We start from the raw sequence: 22,786 nt of genomic DNA, 5'->3' as shown, positions 1-22,786 counted from the left end.
TTATTTTGGAGCTCGGGCTGCCAGCCGCTGGCCCCGGGTTTCCACGTGCCTCCTCCCTCCGCCTGCCCACGCGCCCCGTGACGCACATCCTCCGCCCACGCAGCCTCTGTTCCAGGCGCCCCCCTCCCTCCCACCCGGGCCCCTTTGGGGCGGCGCCGAGCCCCCGGTCCGGGGAAGAGGGCGGAGGGGGGGAGCGAAGCCCGCGATGGGTCACCGCCTGGGCGCCGGGCGCTTGGGTCCCAGGCCGGGGAGGAGGACGGGGGAGGAGCCGAGCCCGGGGCCCGAGCGCTCGGCCCGGGGCGGGCACGCGTCCAGCGGGGGAGGAAGGGAGGCCAGCGCCGAGGCCCGGGCTCGCCCGGTCCCCTAGGGGATTCAAGGGGTCTCCCTGGCTGCGAGAGTGAAACTCCCGGGTGTTTTTAGGGTTGTCGTGAGGTTCAAGTGACAGGATGTATACGAAAACTCTGTGAAGTGCCAAGCAAATTTAAGACGTTCTTGCTAGTTTGTGCCTCTGTATCCCGAGATAATGTATTTATATGTTTCTTTACATCGACTTGTGTATCTGTGTTTCTGTCTCTCTCTAGGTTTGTATCTGAGCCCCTATGTGTGGATTTAAAAATATATACGTTTAAAAAATCATTGACTTGTGAAGCCCCGCAAGAGGCCCAGAGCGCCCCCGCAGCCGGAGCTGCTGAGATGTCTGTTCTTCGTTTGCCTCCCACTCCTACCACCCCCAACTCTCCTCCTACTCCCTTCCGCTGAGAACTAGGAATTTCCAGCCTTTTGCACATGGAGAGAGACAGAGACAAAGAGACTGAGACTATGAGAAGCTATAGAAAAACAAAGATAAAAGATAGGTGCGTGTGGGGGGGATGATAAAAAAGGGATAGCACAAATACAAACATCTTGCTTCTTCTCTTTTTTCCGTGAGCCCCATTCTCCCCAGTGTGGGTCCGGGACCACTTCCCTACCTGACTCACCTGCTTCCCCCCTCCTCCATCTGACTGTTCCCAGAGCACAGCAACAGATCCCATTTAATCCAGGATTAAGTCATTGTCTACCCTGGTCTCTTCCAGGAAGGGAAACCGTATCCCCAGTCCCAGTATTCCAAGAACAAGGGAAAAGATTGTGAAGAAGTGGGTGGAAGAGGAGTGAGGAAATTGCTAACCAGAAGGATTGTCATTCCTGGGCACGTGTAGATAGATTCTCGTCTAGCAGACTGCACTGCTCACATTCCCCTCCCCTATGTCTTTACCAGGCCAAATCCAGTTCACTCAGCAAGGTCTGGCTCACATGTCACCTTCCTGCACCCCCTCTAGGCACGTTTCTTCCCTCCCTCGGCGGCTTTGTGGCTCTTTGTACGCCTTTCAGTTACAGTTGCTTGTCTCCCTCAACCCAGGACTTCTCCAGGGTAGGTGGGCTATGTGGTGGGCCCTCTGAAATGAATGAATGATGATGCTATTTCCTGGTCTGAGCAGTCTTGAAAAGGCTGAATTGACACATTTTACTCCAAAAGGGGCTGAACCTGGGCAACACTGTGAAGTGGAGAGGTCTCCTTTCTTAAAGTTTCCAATGAGTCTCACGAGTCTGGCTCTTTGGTCTTCAAGAATATCCACTCCTGTGGGGCACATGGCTGGCCCAGGCTATAGAGCATGCAACTCTCGATCTTGGGGTGGTGAGCTCCGGGACCACGTTGGGCGTAGAGTTTCCTTAGATAAAAAAATGAAACTAGAATCTTCAGTGTTCTGGTAAATTAATTCATACCCGATGGGAAAGGTAGAAGACTAAAATCCTTGCTAGTAACAGAAAAATATGAATACAGCATAAGATACTCCTTGTTTTCTTTGTAACATGTTGCAGTGTAAGGAGTGTTGTCCTGCAGTTTAGTCACTTTACAAATAACCCTGATCTCTGCCTTTAAGGAGGAGGTACGGAGATAGTACAATAATAGGGGTACAAAATGATGACAGAAGAGGGGGCAAGTGATGTCTCTCCTGCCTGGGGTTGTAGGAAACCGGTTTAGACAGGCATCCAAAGGGCAGATGATGTAGCCTAGGATATTAATGTATATAGATTTCTAGGAGAAAGGGTCAGAGCCAAATGTAAACTTGCATGGAGATATGAAACAATGTGTTTCAGAAACTAGAAATTGTTCCTTATTGCTGGATAGGCTATGGTGGTGGTTAAAATCCAATCCAGGGAGGGGCACCTGCTTGGCTCTGTCAGTTAAAGGATCCTACTCTTGGTTTCAGCTCAGGTCATGATCTCAGGGTTGTGAGACGGACCTCCGTGTCAGGCTCTGTGCTCAGTGTGGAGTCTGCTTGTCCCTCTCTCTCTGTTCCTCCACTACCACCAGCCCTGCCCTGTGCTCCTATGCTAGCACTCACACCTGCTGTCTTGCAAATAAATAAATAGGGCGGCCCCGGGTGGCTCAGTGGTTTAGTGCTGCCTTCCACCCAGGGCGTGATCCTGGAGACCCAGGATCGAGTCCCATGTCGGGCTCCCTGCATGGAGCCTGCTTCTCCCTCTGCCTCTCTCTGTCTCTCATGAATAAATAAATAAAAATCTAAATAAATAAATAAAATGTAAAAAAAATTTCTCAAGGAGGTGTGCAAGTCTATTTTATTTTATTTCTTTTTGCAAGTCCATTTAATTAAGTGTATTATAACCTAGTGCTTTTCAAACTGTGGTAAAGGACCAATTTTAAAAATTCCAATCTATTGTCCCCTATTTTTATAAAATACACTAAATATGAATTATTAGAAAAGTAAAATAAAATCCACATTTTTATTAGATTCAATAAAGATTCTCTGGGGATGCCTGGTAGCTTAGCGGTTGAGTGTCTGCCTTCCGCTCAGGTGCATGATCCTGGGATCCTAGATCAAGTCCCACATCCAGCTCCTTGCATGAGCCCTGCTTCTCCCTCTGCCTGTGTCTCTGCCTCTCTCTCTCTCTCTCTCTCTCTCTCGTATCTCTCATGAATAAATAAATAAAATCTTAAAAAAAATAGACTCAATAAAGATTCTCTGTCAAACTGCTAGAAAAGTTTCTAAATGCTTACATTTACTTTCTGAAATGCCTTTTTACAAAAGATTTTATTTATTTATTCATGAGAGACACACACAAAGAGAGGCAGAGACATAGGCAGAGAAAGAACAGGCTCCATGCAGGGAGCCCAATGTGGGACTGGATCCTAGGACTCCAGGATCATGCCCTGGGCCAAAGGCAGGTGCTCAGCCACTGAGCCACCCAGCCTTCCTTCTGAAATGCTTTTGTTGCAGTTTTGTAACAAGCTTTGAATAGCACAATTGTAGTTGGTTTCTTTACATGTTTTCTTTTTCTTTTTTTTTTTTAATTTATTTATGATAGTCATACAGAGAGAGAGAGAGAGGGGCAGAGACATAGGCAGAGGGAGAAGCAGGCTCCATGCACCGGGAGCCCGACTTGGGATTCGATCCTGGGTCTCCAGGATTGCGCCCTGGGCCAAAGGCAGGTGTTTAACCACTGAGCCACCCAGGTGCCCATACATGAAGTTATTTATAGTTTCATTTATCCTAGTGTGAATATTTAGGTCTCAATGCAGAAAAATTAATTTGTTTAATTATAGAGTGCTGTCCCAGGCCCCATTGTGATTGTTGCTGTATACCTTGTATATGCAACATATTACCTTTCTAAAATCCAAAAATATTCTAAAACACATTAATTATCCAGATTTCCCACCCCATTTGCACAATGGTCTTGGCCTGAGTTTTTGGCTATTTGCATACATCAGATCCACCTGCAGATAATGAATATTCATTGCATTGTGTGCTGGAGACTCTGAGGATAATTCTATTTTTTTAAAGATTTAAAAAAAAATATTTATTTAGGGGATCCCTGGGTGGCACAGCGGTTTGGCGCCTGCCTTTGGCCCAGGGTGCGATCCTGGAGACCCGGGATCGAATCCCACATCGGGCTCCCGGTGCATGGAGCCTGCTTCTCCCTCTGCCTATGTCTCTGCCTCTCTCTCTCTGTGACTATCATAAATAAAAAATAAATAATAATAATAAATTAAAAAAATAAAAATATTTATTTACTTATTTAACAGAGAAAGCACAAGCAGGGGGAGCGGGAGAAGCAGGCTCAGTGGCTTCCCACTGAGCCAGGAGCCGGACACTGGATCAATCCCAGGACCCTGGGATCATGACCTTAGCTGAAGGCAGACACTTAACCAGCTGAACCACCCAGGCGCCCCTTAAGATTTTATTTTTAAGTAATCTCTATGCCCAATGTGGGGCTCGAGTTTACAACCCCAAGATCAAGAGTCATATGCTCTATGGGCCATATGGCACTGGGCCAGCCTGGCACTTCCCGAAGATGATTCTTGAAGTGTTTTGAGCAGTGTCCTCGTGATAAAAATCAGGCTAAAAGCTTCTTGCGTAATTCCCTTAAGTGACAGAAGTTATTTGGGTGGTAAGGTGTAATGTGTTTATGGACAATGCAGTCTCGTTCCTATATACCTCCTTTTTACGTGTTAAAAGTCAGTGATAGTGATCTTCTGGAATTATTTCCCAAATCTGGAATTAGTTCTTCTGTTCCCTGACCTTTATTCAAAATCAAGAGTGAGCTCTGAATGGTGACAATTTGGGACCTGGTAAAAATGAATGTGTGTGCATGTGCACATGTGTGTCTACAAGTTTATTTTTTTAAACTTTTGGATTTACAGAAAAATTGAGAAGATAATACAAAGAGTTCTCCTAACTTCATATCCAGTTTCTATTATTCTTCCCTGATATCAGTATGGTATGGTGCATTTGCCACAATTAATGGACCAGTAATCATACATTTTTATTAATGAAAAGTCTACAGTTTATTCAGATTTTCTGTGTTTTACCTATTTTTTTTTTTTTCTATTCCAGGATCCCATCCATGATAGCATATTCAGTTAGTTCTTGTGTTGCCTTAGCCTCTTCTTGGCTCTTAGAGGTTCTCAATCTTTCCTTGTTTTTGATGACTGTGATAGTTTTGAGGAGTACTAGTCAGGTATTTTATGATTTGGACCTCTATTGGAATTTATTTAATGTTTTTCTCATAATTAGTTTAGGTTTATGGGTGTGTGGGCTGTCATTGCATGACATCAAGTGTACATAGTATCTTTTTTTTTTTTTATTCATTCATGAGAGACGCAGAGAGAGAGAGAGAGGGAGAGGCAGAGACACAGGCAGAGGGAGAAGCAGGCTCCACTCAGGGAGCCTGAAGTGGGACTTGATCCTGGGACTCCAGGACCATGCCCTGGGCCAAAGGCAGGAGCCAAACCACTGAGCCACCCAGGGATCCCCTGTACATAGTATCAATGTGATTCTTACTCTTGATATTATCCTTCTCACGTCAGCCAAGGGAATGTGCGTGAGAGACACAGGGTAACTACTGCAGCAGGGGTAGCCCAGATTTTTCTGTATAAGGATGAAATTTCTTCTGCCTATGGCTCAGATCCATTTTGACTCTTTATTTTTTTTTAAGATTTTATTTATTTATTCATGAGAGACAGAGAGAGAGAGAGAGGCAGAGACACAGGCAGAGGGAGAAGCAGGCTCCATGCAGGGAGCCCAACGTGAGACTCTATCCCGGGTCTCCTGGATCAGGCCCTGGGCTGAAAGCGGCGCTAAACTGCTGAGCCACCCGGGCTGCCCCTGTTTTGACTCTTTAAAAATACCTTCTTTTGAAAGCTTGAACTTTTCCGAGCAGTAACCTGCCTTTCCTGAATTTCCTTGCTAGGCTCTACTATTTCTAGTGCTCCTATCTACCACTATCAGATCCTCTAAAAAAAAAAAAATAATAAGATGCTTCAATTTCTACTAACATTAACTGAACATCTGTTTATGACCAGGCACCTTTCTAGACCCTCACTGTTTAAAATCATTTAATGGGAAACAGCCCAATGCATAGAAAGTACTCAGGCTTTTGAGTAAGCCTTGGGTTGAAACCACAGCCCATCCCAACTGTGCAATTTTGGGCAGGCTCTTTGTCTTAATCTTGGCTTCTTAAATGGAGATATTTGTCTCCCAAGATGCTATAAGGAATAAAAAAACTTTCTCCTAATCCTCACATTCATTTTACTTCCAACTCTGCCATCCTCACGGGCACCTGACTGGCTCCGTCTGAAGATCAGGGACTCTTGATCTCAAGGTTAAGTTTGAGCCCTAGTTAAGGGTATAGATTCCTAAGTAAATAAACAAATAAAGAAATAAAAATTTACCCTCCAAAGCCCTATGCTTACATTTTAATTTTATTTTTAAAAGTTTATGGATTTATTTTAGTAAACTCTACACCTAGTGTGGGGCTCATACTCACGACCCCGAGATCAAGGTTCTCATGTTCTAGGGACGGAACCAGCCAGGACCGCCCTAGGCCTAAACATATAGATTTTTTTTTATAGGCCTATATTTTTAAATGCTAATGCTTATTTCCGTAAAACGGACACAATTTTCTGTGTACAACTTGTTTTAAATAATGTAGGACTTTGGAGAACACATCGTCTTAAAAATTGTCCTGTCAGGATCCTACTTATAAAGCGGTCTCAAGGCTTAGTTTCCCATAACAGAATGATCGTGGTAAACAGGAAAGGAAACAGAAGGAACTTGAGACAGTTTTGATGGAGATAATCAAATTTGGTCAAGGAGGCCTCGCCCATTCTGCTTTTCTATTGGCTGAGCCTACCGTCAATCACACCAGTTGTAAATAAACGGGAGGCGGAAGCATGTTGTTAAGGGGTGGGATCTTCCTGTCGCCATTGCTAAGGTGAGGGCTCTGTCTCTAATAGGCTGAAAGCTCCTGTTCCCGCCCTCTCGCCGCAGTTGCTAGGAGGCGGGGTTTGGAGTTCGTCGAGGCCCGGGGCTCGCGGCTCCGCCCATGCGATTGGTCGGCGCGGGGCAGGTCTTGCAGCGGATAGGCTGCTGGCCCTGCCTGTTCCGGTTAGTTGCTGGGGAGAGGCACGTGAGGAGGCGGCGGCGTGAGGCGATCGCGGCGGGAGGAATGAAAGTGGCGGTGTCGCCGGCAGTTGGTGCCGGGCCCTGGGGCTGGGGGACCGGGGGCCGTGGGGGCGGCGGGGCAGTGCGGCTGCTCCTGCTTGTCTCCGGCTGCTTGGCCTGCAGCGCAGGTACCACCGGCAGCGGCTGCCGGGGGGCGGGGCGGGGGCGTGGGGGTGTCCTGGGGCGCCGGGCCCGGGCGGCCTGCGGGGTCCCCGGAGCGGGGAGGAGCCTGGAGGCTCGCGGGAGACCGAGAGAGGCCCGGCTCGGGAGAGGACGTGCGGGGCCGCGCGGCTTCCGGCGCTGTGACCGACCCCGCGCCCTCGCCCCCGCCGCGCGGCTCGGGGCCGGACCGGGGCCGGGTGTGGCTGGGAGGGAGTGGGCGCCGTCCTTGTGAGTGAGGTCCCGGCCCTTTAGAAACAACGTGTCGCCGTCCGGTTCGCGTTTCCGGAAAAAAAAAAAAGAAACCGCACCACCAGCTAAACCCATCATTCAGCGTCAGATAGTTCTTTTGGGGAATTACTCGCTTCTCGCGGCGACTCGCTGCCGTCTACCGCTTGCTGGGCGACTGGCTTTGGACGGAAAGGAAGCCCTTCACCGCGGACGCCCTAACTCCTAACACCTAGAATGTTGCTAGAAAACCTTCAGCCCTCTTATCAATCAAATGCACAACAGAAAAACTGGCGAGGCCTCCCGGTTCGGCCGGAGGGAGCTGGAAGATGGGGTTAAGGATACCCTATCTCGTAAAGGCCGATGCGCTCACCTTTGCTGCCTCTCGCGCTGTCACTTGCGATTATGTCTAGCTGCAGCTTTGAGATTGCCTCGGACCCGTAGATCTAGTTCCAAAGTGTAACGTCCTCCGAAATGTTTTTTTTTTTTTGGGGGGGGGGGGCAGGTAGGTATCCAGGAAGGTGCTTTTGCAGCGGAGGGGCCCAGAGTGACGTTGACGGGCTACTTAGGATCTGATTGAACTTGGGCCGGGTGGTTAACCTGTAAAATGGGGCTGTGTGGATTGTGGGGGAGAAAGAATGTATGTGAAAAGGTCCCTACCTAGTTGAAGCTGGATCAGCAGACACTTAAGTTTCCTTAATGAGAACAGTGGCGACTTAACTTGGAGAAGGGTAAATTTGGCATGATATTCTGTGTGACCTGGTAGCAAGTGGGTGGCAGCTACAGAGACATCATCCAGTAGAGAAGAACTTTCTAAAAGCCAAAGGTACCTAACGATAAAATGCAGTACTTCAAAAGGTAGGTGGCTTTTTCTCACTGGAAGTTTTTTATTGTAAAAAAAATATTGTGAGCTTATTTTAGGCTATTTGGCAAGAACAATTAAGTATAAAGAAGTAGGGAAAACCCTCGCTGTTTATTCCATTCAGGGGGCAATCTATTTTACCACACTTTCTCCTGGTCTTTTTCCATGTATTTCTAATAAAAAAAAAAATGAGGGGGGTGTCTGGCAGGCTCAGTTGGCAAAGCATGTAACTCTTGAGCTCACCATTGTGAGTTTGAGCCCCATGTAGGGTGTAGAGATTAGTTAATAAAAAAAAATTAAGATTTTATTTATTTATTCGTGAGAGACACAGAAAGACAGGTAGAGACATAGGCAGAGGGAGAAGTAAGGAGCCGGACGCAGGATTAGATCCCACACCCGGGATCGTGATCTCAGTGGAAGGCAGATGCTCAACCACTGAGCCACCCAGGCGTCCCTTAAAAATAAAATCTTAAAAAACCTTTTTAAAAAAATTGGTAATACATTCATATGCCTGTCAGTACTCCTGTTTTCTTCCTTGGAGGCCACCAGTTATTACCGAAATCATTTTCTCATTTGATTTTGTAGTATAAGCATTTTCCTGTATCATTTAAAATGCTTTATAAATGTTACTTTATTCTACTCTTTGGACAGGCCATTTATTTAATGTTTCAGAGGTAAACATTTGGTTATATATTTGCGGTGTTTCTACCATTGGTTGGATATTTGTGGTGTTTCTGGTTTTTCATTGTTGTAGGTAACACTTTGTGAACTTTTTGCATGTGAATTTCTTTTTACTGAATTTGGATTATATTTTTAGAATAGATTCTCAGAAATAGATTTCTTAGATCACAAGCTAAAACATTTTTAAGACCCTTGAGGGATGTCTGGGTGGCTTGGTAGTTGAGCATCTGCCTTCGGCTCAAGTCATGGTCCTGGGGTCCTGGGATGAGTCCCATGTCGGGCTCCCTGCATGGAGCCTGCTTCTCCCTCTGCCTGTGTCTCTGCCCCCCCCCCCTCTGTCTCTCATGAATAAATAAAATCTTAAAAACAAAAAAACCACCCAGTGCTCATTTTATCATGCTCTCCTCAATATGCCTGTCTCCCAGTTACCCTATTCCCTCCCACCCACCTCCCCTTCTGCAACTCTTGTTTCCCAGAGTTAAGAGTCTCTCTTGGTATGTCTCCTCTCAAATTCTTCCCCCTTCCATTTCTCCCCCTTCCTTTATGGTCCTTTTCACTATTTTTTATATTCCACATGAGTGAAACCATATTACTTTAACTTTTTAAAATTTTTATTATTTTTTAAAGATTTTATTTTGGGGATCCCTGGGTGGCGCAGCGGTTTAGCGCCTGCCTTTGGCCCAGGGCGCGATCCTGGAGACCCAGGATCGAATCCCACGTCGGGCTCCCGGTGCATGGAGCCTGCTTCTCCTTCTGCCTGTGTCTCTGACTCTCTCTCTCTCATTCTGTGTGACTATCATAAATAAATAAAAAATAAAATTAAATTTAAAAAAAAAAGATTTTATTTTGTTATTTTTTTAAGATTTATTTATTCATTTATGATAGAGAGGCAGAGACACAGGAGGAGGGAGAAGCAGGCTTCATGCTGGGAGCCCGACGTGAGACTCGATCCCGGAACCCCAGGATCGCGCCCTGGGCCAAAGGCAGGCGCTAAACCGCCGAGCCACCCAGGGATCCCCTAAAGATTTTATTTATTTGAGAGAGAGAGCACAAATGGGGAAGGAGGAGAAGGGGAGAGAGAATCCAAGACAGGCGCCACACTGAGTGCCAGCCCTAAGTGGGGCTTGATTTCACTATAGTGTACAACCTGAGTCAAAACCGAGAGTCCTGAACTGAAACCAAGAGTCAGTCACTCAACAGGCTGAGCCACCCAGGCACTGTCCCTTTTACCTTTTTAAATAGATTTATGTTTTTATGGAGTCACTTAATTTTATTCTTCAGAGTTATTTCCATTACTTTTATGGCTTAGAGAGCCCTCCAAAATTGAATTTATATCATTTTCTATGGTACACTTTACTTTTTTTTATTTTACTTTTTTTTAATTTTACTTTTTAATCTATAATTAATGTTAGCATTTGGTGTAAGGTGAGAATCTAGATAGTTTTATTTTCCAAATAACCAGCATCCCATTGAATGATGCTTTACTAAGTGCACTGTTTAAGATGCCAGTTTTTAAGAAGGCTTTAAAGTATGAGCTGTGTTACCTCCTGAAAGACAGGAACAGAAGCTATTTAAGAGGTTGTTTTCATGACTTTTTAGAGTCTATTCCAGTCCTCACATACTATGAATAGTTTTCATTGATTCTACCTGTAGATGTTAGGTGATCAGTGCTGTTGACTAGTTTGTAATGACTTGTAATCAAGTATGAAGTTATTAGCCTTTGAACAGCTGCTTTATGGGTAAATGGAATAAGCAAGTAATGATTCACTACATTCCATGAAGGCATTTTCCAAAATCTTTGGGCTCAGAAGGCATTTTCTTGAGTGTTGAAGTCATTCTGCTTTTTTAATATGCTAGCTAACTCACTTTGCGGAAGAGGGAAAAGGGTGGTGTATGTCCTTTTGTTACAGGAAGCACAAAATTTTTAAATGAGCATTTTGACAACTTATGTATGTTTAAGGTCATTTGGTTTAGTTCTGTGTTGCTAACAATTTAAGTGACAACTGGAGTGGTGATTGTTTAATTATCCCTTTTGGCTGAATCGGTGGGTTTTACCTCAGTGAATTTCCAAAGATGTGGCTGGCCAAGGTGCTGATTTCCATACGAGGTTGCTGTTAAGGACATTTATTTATTTATTTACGTACTCAAAATTCTTTCCCTAGAATGTTATGTTACTTGGGAAAACAAAGAACTAGATTTTAAAAGATGTTGCTTATTATAAAACCATTTTATTTCTTTAGGAATATGGCATCAGAAATTTTAAAATTAGTTTCAAGACACTGATGTCTTTTCTTGGCATTAGTTTTTCAAGTGCCCTCTGCTATTGACATTATTTGTATCTTACTATGTTCTTGAAAATAATAGCGAGCTTTAAAAAGTATAGTGTTCGGGGATCTCTGGGTGGCTCAGTGGCTTAGCGCCTGCCTTTGGCCCAGGGTGTGATCCTGGAGTCCTGGGATCAAGTCCCGCATCAGGCTCCCTGCATGGAGCCTGCTTCTTCCTCTGCCTGTGTCTCTGCCTCTCTCTCTCTCTCTCTCTGTCTGGGTCTCTCATGAACAAATAAATCTTGGGGGAAAAAAGTATAGTGTTCTGTTACTTGGTGTTATGAGAGAGAAGGGGCTAACAAGTGTGATTCTTTTTGTTTTTTATTGGACAGGTGTATTTACTTTGGGCTTTGTACATAGACTGGATATTCTTTTAAGGAAGTGATAGGTTCTTGTACAGCATTTTAAAAAATATTTCCCAATGTTTTTGCATACCCCAGTGAATTTGTCAATGCAGTAGTCAACTTAATAACCTTACTCTTATACTCTCCAGAAGAAAACAAACTTTTTAAAAAATTTTATTTATTTAAGTGATCTCTATACCCAACATGGGACTCGAACTCAGAACCCCGAGATCAAGATTGACATGCTTTTCTGACTGAGCCAGCCAGGCATTCCAAGAAAATAAACTCTTGAACCATATCTGTGAGTGGGTATTCTTTCAGTACATTAAAAAATATTTTTAAAATTTATTCATGAGAGACATAGAGAGTTGGAGACATAGGCAGAGGGAGAAGTAGGCTCCCTTCAGGGAGCCTAATGCAGGACTCATCCATCCCAGGACCCCAGGATCACAACCCAAGCCAAAGGCAGTCCCCACTCAACCACTGAGCCACCCAGGCGTCCCTCTTTCAGTACATTTGCGGGCTTGCTAGTGAGACAGATGTCGACAGGATTTTGAAAAGGTTTCATTTTATAAAAGATAAGTTAGGAGGAAATCCTAATTACTGCGGGAGTAAACCCTAGTGAGAAAGCTGATAGATGGGAGTTCAGGGCGTGCTCCCTCAAAATATAGCATCTTGGCATATTGAATATTTGAAGCTGTGGGAGTTTAAGAAAACCGATGCAGGGATCCCTGGGTGGCGCAGCGGTTTGGCGCCTGCCTTTGGCCCAGGGCGCGATCCTGGAGACCCGGGATCGAATCCCACATCGGGCTCCCGGTGCATGGAGCCTGCTTCTCCTTCTGCTTATGTCTCTCTCTCTCTCTCTCTCTCTTTCTCTCTCTGTGACTATCATAAATAAATAAAAATTTTAAAAAAATTAAAAAAATAAAAAAAACGGATGCAAGAAGTGTCTTTGACCTCCCTACCTCGCCCTTCTCTGAAACCGGCCATAAAGTCCTGCGAGGTGCCTTCCCTACCTATACTGAGGAAATGCAGGCAATGGGACAGCAAGAGGAATCCAAGCAAATAGGCCTTACTCAGTTTCCCCCAGTTTACTACTATGACCACATACTCTTTACCCTCTTATATTCCTCCACAAGTGTCCACTCTTCATCACACATAGCATAATAGGATGTAGGTCTGTTTCTTTGGGTCTGCATTTCCTTATGAAGGTTTTCATGTCACGTAAAACTTATTAAGTAAATATATATGCTTTTCCCTTGTTAATCTGTCTTTGTCAGTTTAAATTTTTGGGCCCAGCCAGGGGCCCTAAGAGGATCAAAGAAAATTTTTCTTCCCCTACAATATCAAGACTGAATTTCTTATTTTTTATTTTTTTAGATTTTATTGATTTATTTGAGAGAGAGTGCACATTCATTCATGAGGTGGAGGGAGGGGCAGAGGGAGAAGCAGGCTCCATGCCGGGGACTCGATCCCGGGACTCCAGGATCGCGCCCTGGGCCAAAGGCAGAGGGAGAAGCAGGCTCCATGCCGGGGACTCGATCCCAGGACTCCAGGATCGCGCCCTGGGCCAAAGGCAGGTGCTAAACCACTGAGCCACCCAGGGATCCTCTACTGGTTGAGCTTCTGCCTTTGGCTGGGGTCAGGATCCCAGAGACCTGGGATCGAATCCGACATTGGGCTCCCCACAGGGAGCCTTCTTCTCCCTCTGCCTATGTTTCTGCCTTTCTCTATGTGTCTCATATGAATAAATGGATAAAGTCTTAAAAAAACAAAACAAAACAAAAAACAAAAAAAACCATTTTGGACTGGCAAGTATCATTGCCTTTTTTGTGTGTGTAACTTTGGTTTTTTAAGGTTTGGCTGAAGTTTTTGTAATGTTTTTGGGCTGTTTTTTAGTTTATTTAAATCTACCTATCTTTGTATCTAGACCAGAATAATAACAAAATTTCCACTTAGTAACACTTCATAGATTGGTAAGTACAATGTAGGACTCTAGAGAAAAGTTATTTGTGGTAAAGAAGGTAGCTTGTACAAACTTGAGTGGGAAGGTACAAGAGGGTGGTCACTTTTAAGCCTTGAATTGGCTGGGATTGAATACAAACTTCTGAATGGAGAATCTTCTGTCTTGATAAAATCAAAGGAAGTGCATATAGTAATTGACTGCTTTTAAAACAGCTGGAAAAAAGCAACTTTGTGACCTTTTAGTATCTTCTCAAAGTATTGTGTATACAAAAACATTGCCACATCTCTTCATCCAACTCAAGGATAGAGGAAATAAATGGAGTTACTTTAGCTATGCCTTTATTTTTTAATTTTTTTTTATTTTTAATTTTTTTTAGCTATGCCTTTATTAAGGAAGCAGGACCTGCGTGTGATTTTCAGTGAAGCTATTCACTAGCTGTGTGACTTTGGGCAAATTCTTAATCCTTCTTAAGCATCAGTTTTTTAAAATTTGTGAAACAGGGATTAGGAGAGTGCCTGCCTCCTAGCTTGTTGGAGAGTTCAATGAAAAACAGCATACTGTCTTAATAAATACTTAATAGCTGCTTTTATTATTGCTTATTCTGGGTTAGTGACTATAATATTTAAATAATTAAATTTGACAGAAATAAGACTCTGCCTTATTTCTTCTCTCATTTCAGTTTTCTTGTTTATCAGTCATTGACATTTTAATCCCAACTTTAAGAAAGTGGTCAGTTTCAATGGTACTGTGATGGCATCGTATGGCAGCGGGTGGTAGCTACACTTGTGATGAGCATAGCATAATGGATAGACTTTTAGAATCACTGTGTTGTACACCTGATACTATTGTAATATTATATGTAATATATATTACAATATTATGTTGTATATACGATATTATATTGTAATATACTTCAGTTGAAAAAGAAAAACCAAAAAAGTGGTCAGTTTCTTTTTATGAAATGAATTATAGTTATTAACTTGTTCTGTTATACTCAATTCTTATTTCTTTTCTTTGCATAAAGCTGGAACTGATGGTGTGGTCATGCTTCAGGAATCCCAACTTTATTATATGGATAACAGGCAACAATTCTGTTATAAAAATGTGCTTATCCCAAAGTGGTATGATGTGTGGACACGGATACAGGTAATAATTTGGAGGCCTCTGGCTGGGGCAGCTTCTGTGAATATCTTGTCTGTTTGTGATTAGGTAGTACCTTGACACATTTTCTTCCTTCACACACAATTGGAAAAGAAAAAAAAGTATTGTCAGCATCCTTGTTAGGGTTCAGATTATCTTGAATTGTGTTTTCATTAGTAAGCATTTATACTTAGTGTTCCTCTCTGCCTCTGTTCCCTTAAGTAGCTTATAATACTTGACCCTAAAGTAACCTTCCTTCCTCTTTTTCCCAAAGAAGCTTCCTTCTTGTCCTCTCTCTCCTATACACACACACACACACACACACACGCACACACGCACGTGCAGTCATGCATGTGCACACTGCCCCCTTAAAGGCCTCTCTTATGCCTTGTCCTCTTTCTTCTTCTACATGGACACGTGCACACCCCGCCGCTCCCCCAAAGGCCTTTCTTATGCCTTCTTTGGCCTGGAAACTGTTGCGTGCCTGTTGGGATGTAAACTCTTTTGCCTTGCTGTTCCTTTTCTATTTTGATTCTACATGAAATGTTTCATAAACCCTGTGCCTAAAGTTTCCCCCTGACTTTGGTTTCATTTATTTCATAACACTATTAAGCCACCTTGCAAGTGAGAATGTCTGGCTGTAATAATGATTGAACAAAATGAGTCCTTTTGGAAATGCTGCTGCATCTATAAGCATAGTTACTGATAAGAGCATTTGTGGTTCACATCAAAACATAAGGGTGAGCTTGTGGTTTTCTTTTTTTTTTTAATTTTCTTTTTTTTATTGTCTGATATAAAGATCATATTCCATCTGAGACACATTATAACCAACATTTACCCATAATCAGTGATTGGTGACAAAGGATTGAACTTCTCAGCCTGTCATTATAGGAAACATTTTTCGTTTTCTGGGGGTGTTTCTGCCTGGCAATTTTCTTAATATTCTAGAGCCTTGTTTTGTATGATCTCCCACAAATAGCTACAGTGATAACTTCAGCTTGGAAGTCTTGGAAGTCTTTTTTTTCCCCCTATGTTGTTCTGGCTTAGTAGATTCAGGGATGCCTGGGTGGTTCAGCGGTTGAGCGTCTGCCTTCGGCTCAGGGTGTGATCCTGGAGTCCTGGGATCAAGTCCAGGGATCGAGCTCCCTGCCTGGAGCCTGCTTCTCCTTCTGCCTGTGTCTCTGCCTCTCTCCCTCTCTTTTTTTTTAACTTATTTTTTAAAGATTTTATTTATTTATTCATAGAAACACAGAGAGAGAATGAGAGGCAGAGACACAGGCAGAGGGAGAAGCAAACTCCATGCAGAGAGCCTGATGTGGGACTCGATTCAGGGTCTTCAGAATCACGCCCCGGGCTGCAGGTGGCGCTAAACCGCTGTGCCACCGGGGCTGCCCAATAAATAAAATCTTTAAAAAAAGTAGATTCAGATCATATTAACAACGAGACATTCTAACAGCTGCCTCTGTGTACCGTGTGCAATGTTACTTGCCCAATTATGTTTAAGCCACTGCATCTCTGTATTTCTTATAAGCCTTGTGGAAAACTGACACTATTACTGATTTAGCTGTTTAGAGGTTTTTAAAATATTGTATTTACGAAAATTTAAAATCCCTTCTTCTTTCTCATCCTCATCCTGATTTTACTTCTGTTACAGATCCGGGTAAATAGTTCCAAACTGGTACGAGTCACCCAGGTGGAGAATGAAGAGAAACTGAAGGAGTTAGAGCAGTTTAGTATCTGGAACTTTTTTTCCTCCTTTTTAAAAGAGAAATTGAATGACACCTATGTTAACGTGGGTCTATACAGCACAAAAACCTGCCTCAAAGTTGAGATTATAGAGGAAGACACGATGTACAGTGTCATTGTGACCCGGAGTAAGTCTTACCTCTGTTTTTCTGGTAGATTCTACAGTGAAAAGGGACTGAGCTTTGGAGAGTGTAATTAGTGAGACAGAGAAGTTAGTTAGCCCAAGACAGCTCCTTTTTGCTTCTAATTATAACCTGAGTACACCACTGCTTCAAACAGTTAAGAGAGTCTCTCTCCCACATAAAACCCTTTAGGCCTAGAAGAGAGACTTCACTGTAGGTCATTCTGTGTACCTCCTTATCTAGATTTGTGAAGACTTGTGTTCCTAATACTTCAGTGGCCCTGAGCTGATAATGCCTACTGTTCTTCAGAGTAAGATGGATTTATTCCTGCCTTCTGGGCATTTCTAGAAAAGTTACATGTCCAGAATGTATAGACCTACATTTGAAGACCTGAATGGTTGAATAATAGAAACTAAAGATGGGTAGAACTGGATATTAATATTTTATAAGTAAAAAGAGGATTTGTGAAATTGTAAGTAACTATGAAAATCACTGAAGTTGAAGGCTTGTTCAGTAGAACTGGGAGTTTTCTTTTCCAAATATGTCTGAGAAAGTTTCACAGAGGACTGGAGTTGTTATCCTGTTGAATTTTCTGACTTTTGGTCCCTCCTTGGTTACCACCTAGGGTTCTGGGATGTTGTGAATAGCAGAAACATTCCTGAGTTTTGCTACAAAATATATTGTGCCCTTCTAATTGTCCCATGGTTCCACAGGTTTTGTTGTTGTATAAGTATTTGCCTTTTTTTTTTTTTTTTGCCTTTTTTTTTATTATGCTCCTTTTACCTGTACTGATTCTTCTTGCTCCTCTTTGGTTTGTGGGCCTCCCCTAGACTCAGAGCTCTTGAATGTGAATGCTGTGGGAGTGTCTGGTATGTCACTGAGGGACCTCTGCTTGGGTCCCCTGGTCCCGGGTGAGATGTGTTTGAGTGTAGGCTTTTCCAACACAATGTATAGCAGAAGGAAGTAGGTGGTGGTGTTGGGCAAGAAAAGCAGCCAGTTAGAGAACAACAGAGGGCCCAGACCCAAAGTTCTAGGCAAATCTGCTGAATCCGAACCTGTGAGGGACTTTCGGCAGAAAAGCCAGAGTGGTAGAGACCCCTTGTGGGCAATTGCATGAAGTACTGATGGCATTCCTGGCTCCATCCAAAGCAAAGCCTAGTTTCTTTTAGCCTTAGCATAGATAGCCAAAATAAAAATAAGATCTCCAGAAAAGTACAGGTTAGACAGAGACCTGCTTCTATTTTCTGTTTGGAAAGGTTCCCAAGCTTTGTGTGGAATTTACAATACTGTTTAGGTAGGTGGTTTGCATTTATAGTTAATCCTTGAATAGTATGGGGGTTGGGGTACTGGCTGATTTACCCTGTTGCCTCAGTTGAAAATCTGCATATAACTTTTGACTCCTCAGAACTTAATTATTAATAGCCTGCTGTTGACTGGAAGACTTACTGATAGCATAGATAGTCAGTTAATACATATTTTGTTTGTTACACATATTAGATGCTGTATTCTTGCTATAAAGTAAGCTAGGGAAAAGGAAATGTTACTAAGAAAACCATAGGAAGAGAAAATTCATTACAGTACTGTGATGAATTTGTCAGAAAAAGTCTGTGTATAAGTGGACCCGTGCAATTCAAACTCCTGTTGTTCAAGGATCAATTGTATTTTATTAGCTGACCAATAATGCCAGCGTTGTCTTTTGTTCTATAATGCCTTAAACTTTTGTTTTCCCTTTGAAACAGAAGTCTTTATTTATTTCAGGATTTGACCCCAAACTCTTCTTCATGTTCCTCCTTGGACTTATGCTATTTTTTTGTGGAGATTTGCTGAGCAGGTAGGTTCCAAGGCTGGAGTGCAGAATGATGAGACTTAGACCCGCCCTGCTTGGCTTTTATCATAAAGTGCTGCCCTTCCCTTTTCTATGAGTTTTATGACTAGGCACATTGCCTCCTTGGAAAAAATTGTAAATACTTCAGTACATGTTATGATTTTTGCTTTTTTCTTCTATTAAACAAGATTGGCAAGAATGAAATTCTCCCATTGGATTGAGCCATCATGTGAGGGGATTTAGCCAATACATCACATCCCTTTCGAAATAACATATTAAGTCCTCATTTTTACAGGGGCATGTGTTGGTGAGTTTCATGCTATTCAGAGGTAAAGGAACAAACACTTATTCATTTCCTGTTTTTAGGAACCTAGCTAAGCTAGGTGAAACTGACATGTACAAATAAGAAAACATATAGATAACAAACACTGAACAAATGTAGAATCGACATTAACTTTGTACACAAGTAAAAAAAAAATATTTGTGGAATAGAGAATGAAAGCTACACATTGGAGTTTGAAGTTGGGCTGGAGTGAGATTGGTAAAAGTTCCTTATTTTGAGGATCCTGAGAGAAACTCACAGTGAGGGAGGAATGTCTGGCAGAAAGAGCCTGCATCTGCTTTATCTTTCTGGGTAATCAGTTCAGTTCCAGTTTCAGTGTCCACTCAGGCAGTATCCTTGCACCTTTCTTTTCCCCGTGAAATGGGGCAGTTCCTTAGAAGAAAGATTCTCATTAAAAACTGGGTTGGGGGCAGCCCGGGTGGCTCAGCGGTTTAGCGCTGCCTTTAGCCCAGGGCGCGATCCTAGAGACCTGGGATCAAGTCCCATGTCGGGCTCCCTGCATGGAGCCTGCTTCTCCCTCTGCCTTTGTCTCTGCCTCTCTCTCTCTCTCTCTCTGCTCTCTGCTCTCTGCGTATTCTCATGAATAAATAAATAAAATATTTTTTAAAAATGTAAATTAAAAAAAGAAAACTGGGTTGGAAGAGGTGCTGCAATGGGACTTTGAGACCAAGCAGAGGCTTATTGGTATATATATTTGAGGGGCTCATACCAATCCGCATAAGCTGGCCGCAGTTACGTTGTACCAGTCGTGTCTAATCTGCTCTACTCTTATACTTTTTTTCTGTCTTTTGGCTGAGATAGTTCTTGTTCGAACAGTGCCATGTATGAAGACCACATAGTCATGAAATAATGTTTCTTTCTGCAGAAGCCAAATCTTCTACTATTCTACTGGGGTGAGTGTGGGAATTGCGGCCTCTCTACTAATCATCATTTTCATACTGTCCAAGTTTATGCCCAAGGTAAGTTGCAGAGTCCTCATATGTAGTCAGGAGGATCTTAGAAAGTTGAGGGACTGTTTTCTCAGATAATCTTACAGCACTGAAAATTTGCGCTGGTGACTGATAAGTCAGTGTCCTTTTTCATTGACTTTTTCCTTGATTCAGAAAGGTACTTTCCATGATGAAATTTGGAGCCTGATTATATACAAATTCCCCCTTTATATTTAAAATCCTGTGCACAGTGGGGAATTAAGACTCCTTCCTTGTTTGCTGATTACACAGCTAGGCTTTTAAGTATTTTAGCACCTCATTTTCCCAGTGTTCTTTGCACACTATGCCATTTTAAATATAAAGGATGTCTTCTTAAGAGATATGGTTTTTGGGCATTTTTAGTAGGTTGAATTTTTTAAAAATCATAGTTCCATTTTGCTGCTTTTATGTATGGAAAGCCTGTTGTAACTTTTTGTTTTCACTTCTACTCTATCTTAGAAAAGTCCCATTTACGTCATCCTGGTGGGAGGCTGGTCCTTTTCTCTGTACCTCATTCAGCTAGTTTTAAAAAATTTACAAGAGATCTGGAGGTGTTACTGGCAGTATCTTTTAAGTAAGTGTTGTTGGTTTTGCTTTCCTTTTTATATGTTTATAGGTTGTTTTAGTTCATTTGATCATGAAAAGATGTTGCCTGTTTACAGGAGTCCATGCCATTTTATTAATCTTTAAGAATAATAGTTCTTCACTTTATTTCTAACCCTGTGCAGTTGTCACATTAAATGAAAATCAGAAAAAAAAAATAATAAATAAATGAAAATCAGGCTGCCAGGGAAAAGACTTTAATTGGTTGGTGTTTTTATAAGTACACCTCTCTACACAATAGGCATCTTTCTGAAAAGCTATAAATTGACTTTATTAATATATATAATCATATTTTAAGTACATTTGAAGACCTTAGGAGTAAAGGTCTCTACAGTGAATCTTTCTGTAAAGTGAAGATCCTTTGGTTGCACAGTTTGTGACCCTTAATCTACCTTTTGAGAAGTGCTTAATCTGGATTTCTGTATTATTAGGCTTTTTAAAATAGACTCTTCTAGCATTGTTCAACATGTACCTTTAATTCTCCATTTGAACCAAATAAATTTGGGGATAATGGAAAGGATAGAACTTAGAATAATATATTTGAGTAATGAAAAAAGTGTGAATAACTGGGTAAAGATCTTGTCCATTTTCCTGGTTCAATAGGTGCTATGTCGTGAATGCACTACTGCTCCCCACACAAATTATTTTTACCAGTTATAGATGAAAAAGAATGTTTTCTGATGACTCTTCTCATAGGCTATGTCCTCACGGTTGGATTCATGAGTTTTGCAATCTGTTACAAGTATGGGCCCTTGGAGAATGAACGAAGTATCAACCTGCTGACCTGGACCTTGCAGCTGATGGGCCTATTTTTCATGTATTCTGGTATCCAGATACCACATATTGCCCTTGCAATTATCATCATTGCACTGTGTACTAAGAACCTGGAGTACCCTATTCAGTGGCTGTACATCACTTACAGGTGACTGAAATGCAATATAACTTTGTATTGGAACATGCCATGTGGGATGCAGTTGCCAGCAAAAGGGTATAGAGGCATTGACTTGGGAGCCTCTTTGCTAATGGAAATTGATTGCATTATGCTTCTGCTTTTGTTCTTTCCAAATCTTTCTTCTCAGACTCTCTATAGGCATATTTATAATTTTAGTTTAGTCATTTTATATTTAAAAAAGCATCCAGTAAAGTGTCATGTGTACCTGTTACCACTAGGTGGTGCAGAGTATATCACTTTTATGCCACATGCCTCAGGGTCACCTGGTCTCAGATTATTTCATGTTGGTTCTCAGGTTGCTCTGGGAGTTCTAAGATGTAGTTCAAAGCATGATATCATCTTGCATAGTGAACATGGAATGGTCATAGATTCTGAAGTTGTCAGTGGTGGTTCTATTATACATAGTCAAGGTGATACCTTTAGTTTGGGGAATCCCAAGTTAATGGACCATAATCTTATACCATCATTTTCTTGTCATTTTTCCACTTATTAGAAAATACATATTTTGTCTATCATTTATTGGAAATAAGTGAATTTATTCACGTTAGTGAATAATATTGATTACTCTGACTTGTCATTCCTAGTCTAGCGTGTCAGGAGTGTATTATAAGTAAAGATTTCTAAAGAAGAAAGGTGGGAATGATGACTCTTAATGTCCAGGCTCTCTGCTATATACTTGGCTCACTGAAGGGAGCTAGAGGGCAGGCTGGATAGAAATTACTGATTAATTATTCATGATGTTATTTTGGTGAGCACAGAAAGATGTGTAAGGCAACAGAAAAGACTGTGCCCCCTCGTCTCCTGACAGAAGAAGAATATCGGATACAAGGAGAGGTAGAGACCCGAAAGGCTTTAGAGGAGCTTCGAGAATATTGTAACAGTCCAGACTGCTCTGCTTGGAAGACTGTTTCTCGAATCCAGTCTCCAAAGAGGTAAAGTCTTGGCCAGCTATTCCAGGTATCTAGCAGGATAATTTTGACCTTGCGTTTTAATAGAGATCATACTTGTAGATAAACATTTTGTATTGGTAGTTTTGTTTTCCTGTTCATGTAGGGGTGGTTGAGAAAAAGATATATATATATCATCTATGTTAAATAGTAGCCTGTTTTCTGCTCCCTCAAGGAACCATCTCCTCTGGATTTGATTGTAGTATTGAGAGGAGAAGACTCCAGTATCACATTAAGTTTCCTGTGTCTGAGTGGGTTTTTTGCAGGAGGCAGTGGTGTTCCCTTTTTATTTGGGAGCAACTGTACCAATGAGTTTGTGAAGCTTCCAATTTGGAATCCTGATGGCCATATGTTTATAGGGCCATAAACATGAATAACTGTGTAATGCCCTATAATCTTATCAGGATTACAGATGACTAAAAGAACCTTAGCACTTTCCTAACTAAAAGGATAGGCTAGTGCTTATTAAGCAGGATGGGGTTTCAGGGGATGTTGGCTTATGATCCCAGCTTTCCTTTTCTCCTTGTTTCTTGCTTTTAGTCTACTTACCTGCCAGAGTAAGGATAGACTGT

General features: G+C 42.3%; 1 protein-coding gene across 7 annotated transcripts in view; it reads left to right on the top strand.

Annotated features, from left to right (window-relative positions):
• The first annotated feature begins 299 nt into the window (after positions 1 to 299).
• NEMP1 (nuclear envelope integral membrane protein 1) overlaps positions 300 to 22,786 on the top strand; it is a 30,492-nt gene continuing 8,005 nt past the window's right edge. For 2 of the 7 annotated variants that reach the window (XM_072842856.1, XM_072842855.1), the window contains exons 1-8: positions 6,876 to 7,132; positions 14,593 to 14,714; positions 16,363 to 16,582; positions 18,335 to 18,407; positions 19,610 to 19,703; positions 20,172 to 20,286; positions 21,012 to 21,237; positions 22,026 to 22,199. In XM_072842856.1, coding sequence (XP_072698957.1) covers positions 6,886 to 7,132; positions 14,593 to 14,714; positions 16,363 to 16,582; positions 18,335 to 18,407; positions 19,610 to 19,703; positions 20,172 to 20,286; positions 21,012 to 21,237; positions 22,026 to 22,199 — 1,271 coding nt within the window. In that variant the 5' untranslated portion in view covers positions 6,876 to 6,885. Of the gene's footprint in view, positions 855 to 6,875; positions 7,133 to 7,345; positions 8,250 to 10,295; positions 11,904 to 14,592; positions 14,715 to 16,362; positions 16,583 to 18,334; positions 18,408 to 19,609; positions 19,704 to 20,171; positions 20,287 to 21,011; positions 21,238 to 22,025; positions 22,225 to 22,786 lie in introns of those variants that run through there. The other 5 variants (XM_072842862.1, XM_072842858.1, XM_072842860.1 and 2 more) reach the window with 5 other exon arrangements.

This window comes from Canis lupus, chromosome 11 (genome assembly GCF_048164855.1).
Source record: "Canis lupus baileyi chromosome 11, mCanLup2.hap1, whole genome shotgun sequence".
NCBI lineage: Eukaryota > Metazoa > Chordata > Mammalia > Carnivora > Canidae > Canis > Canis lupus.
This window is presented reverse-complemented; position numbering and strand designations above follow the sequence as displayed.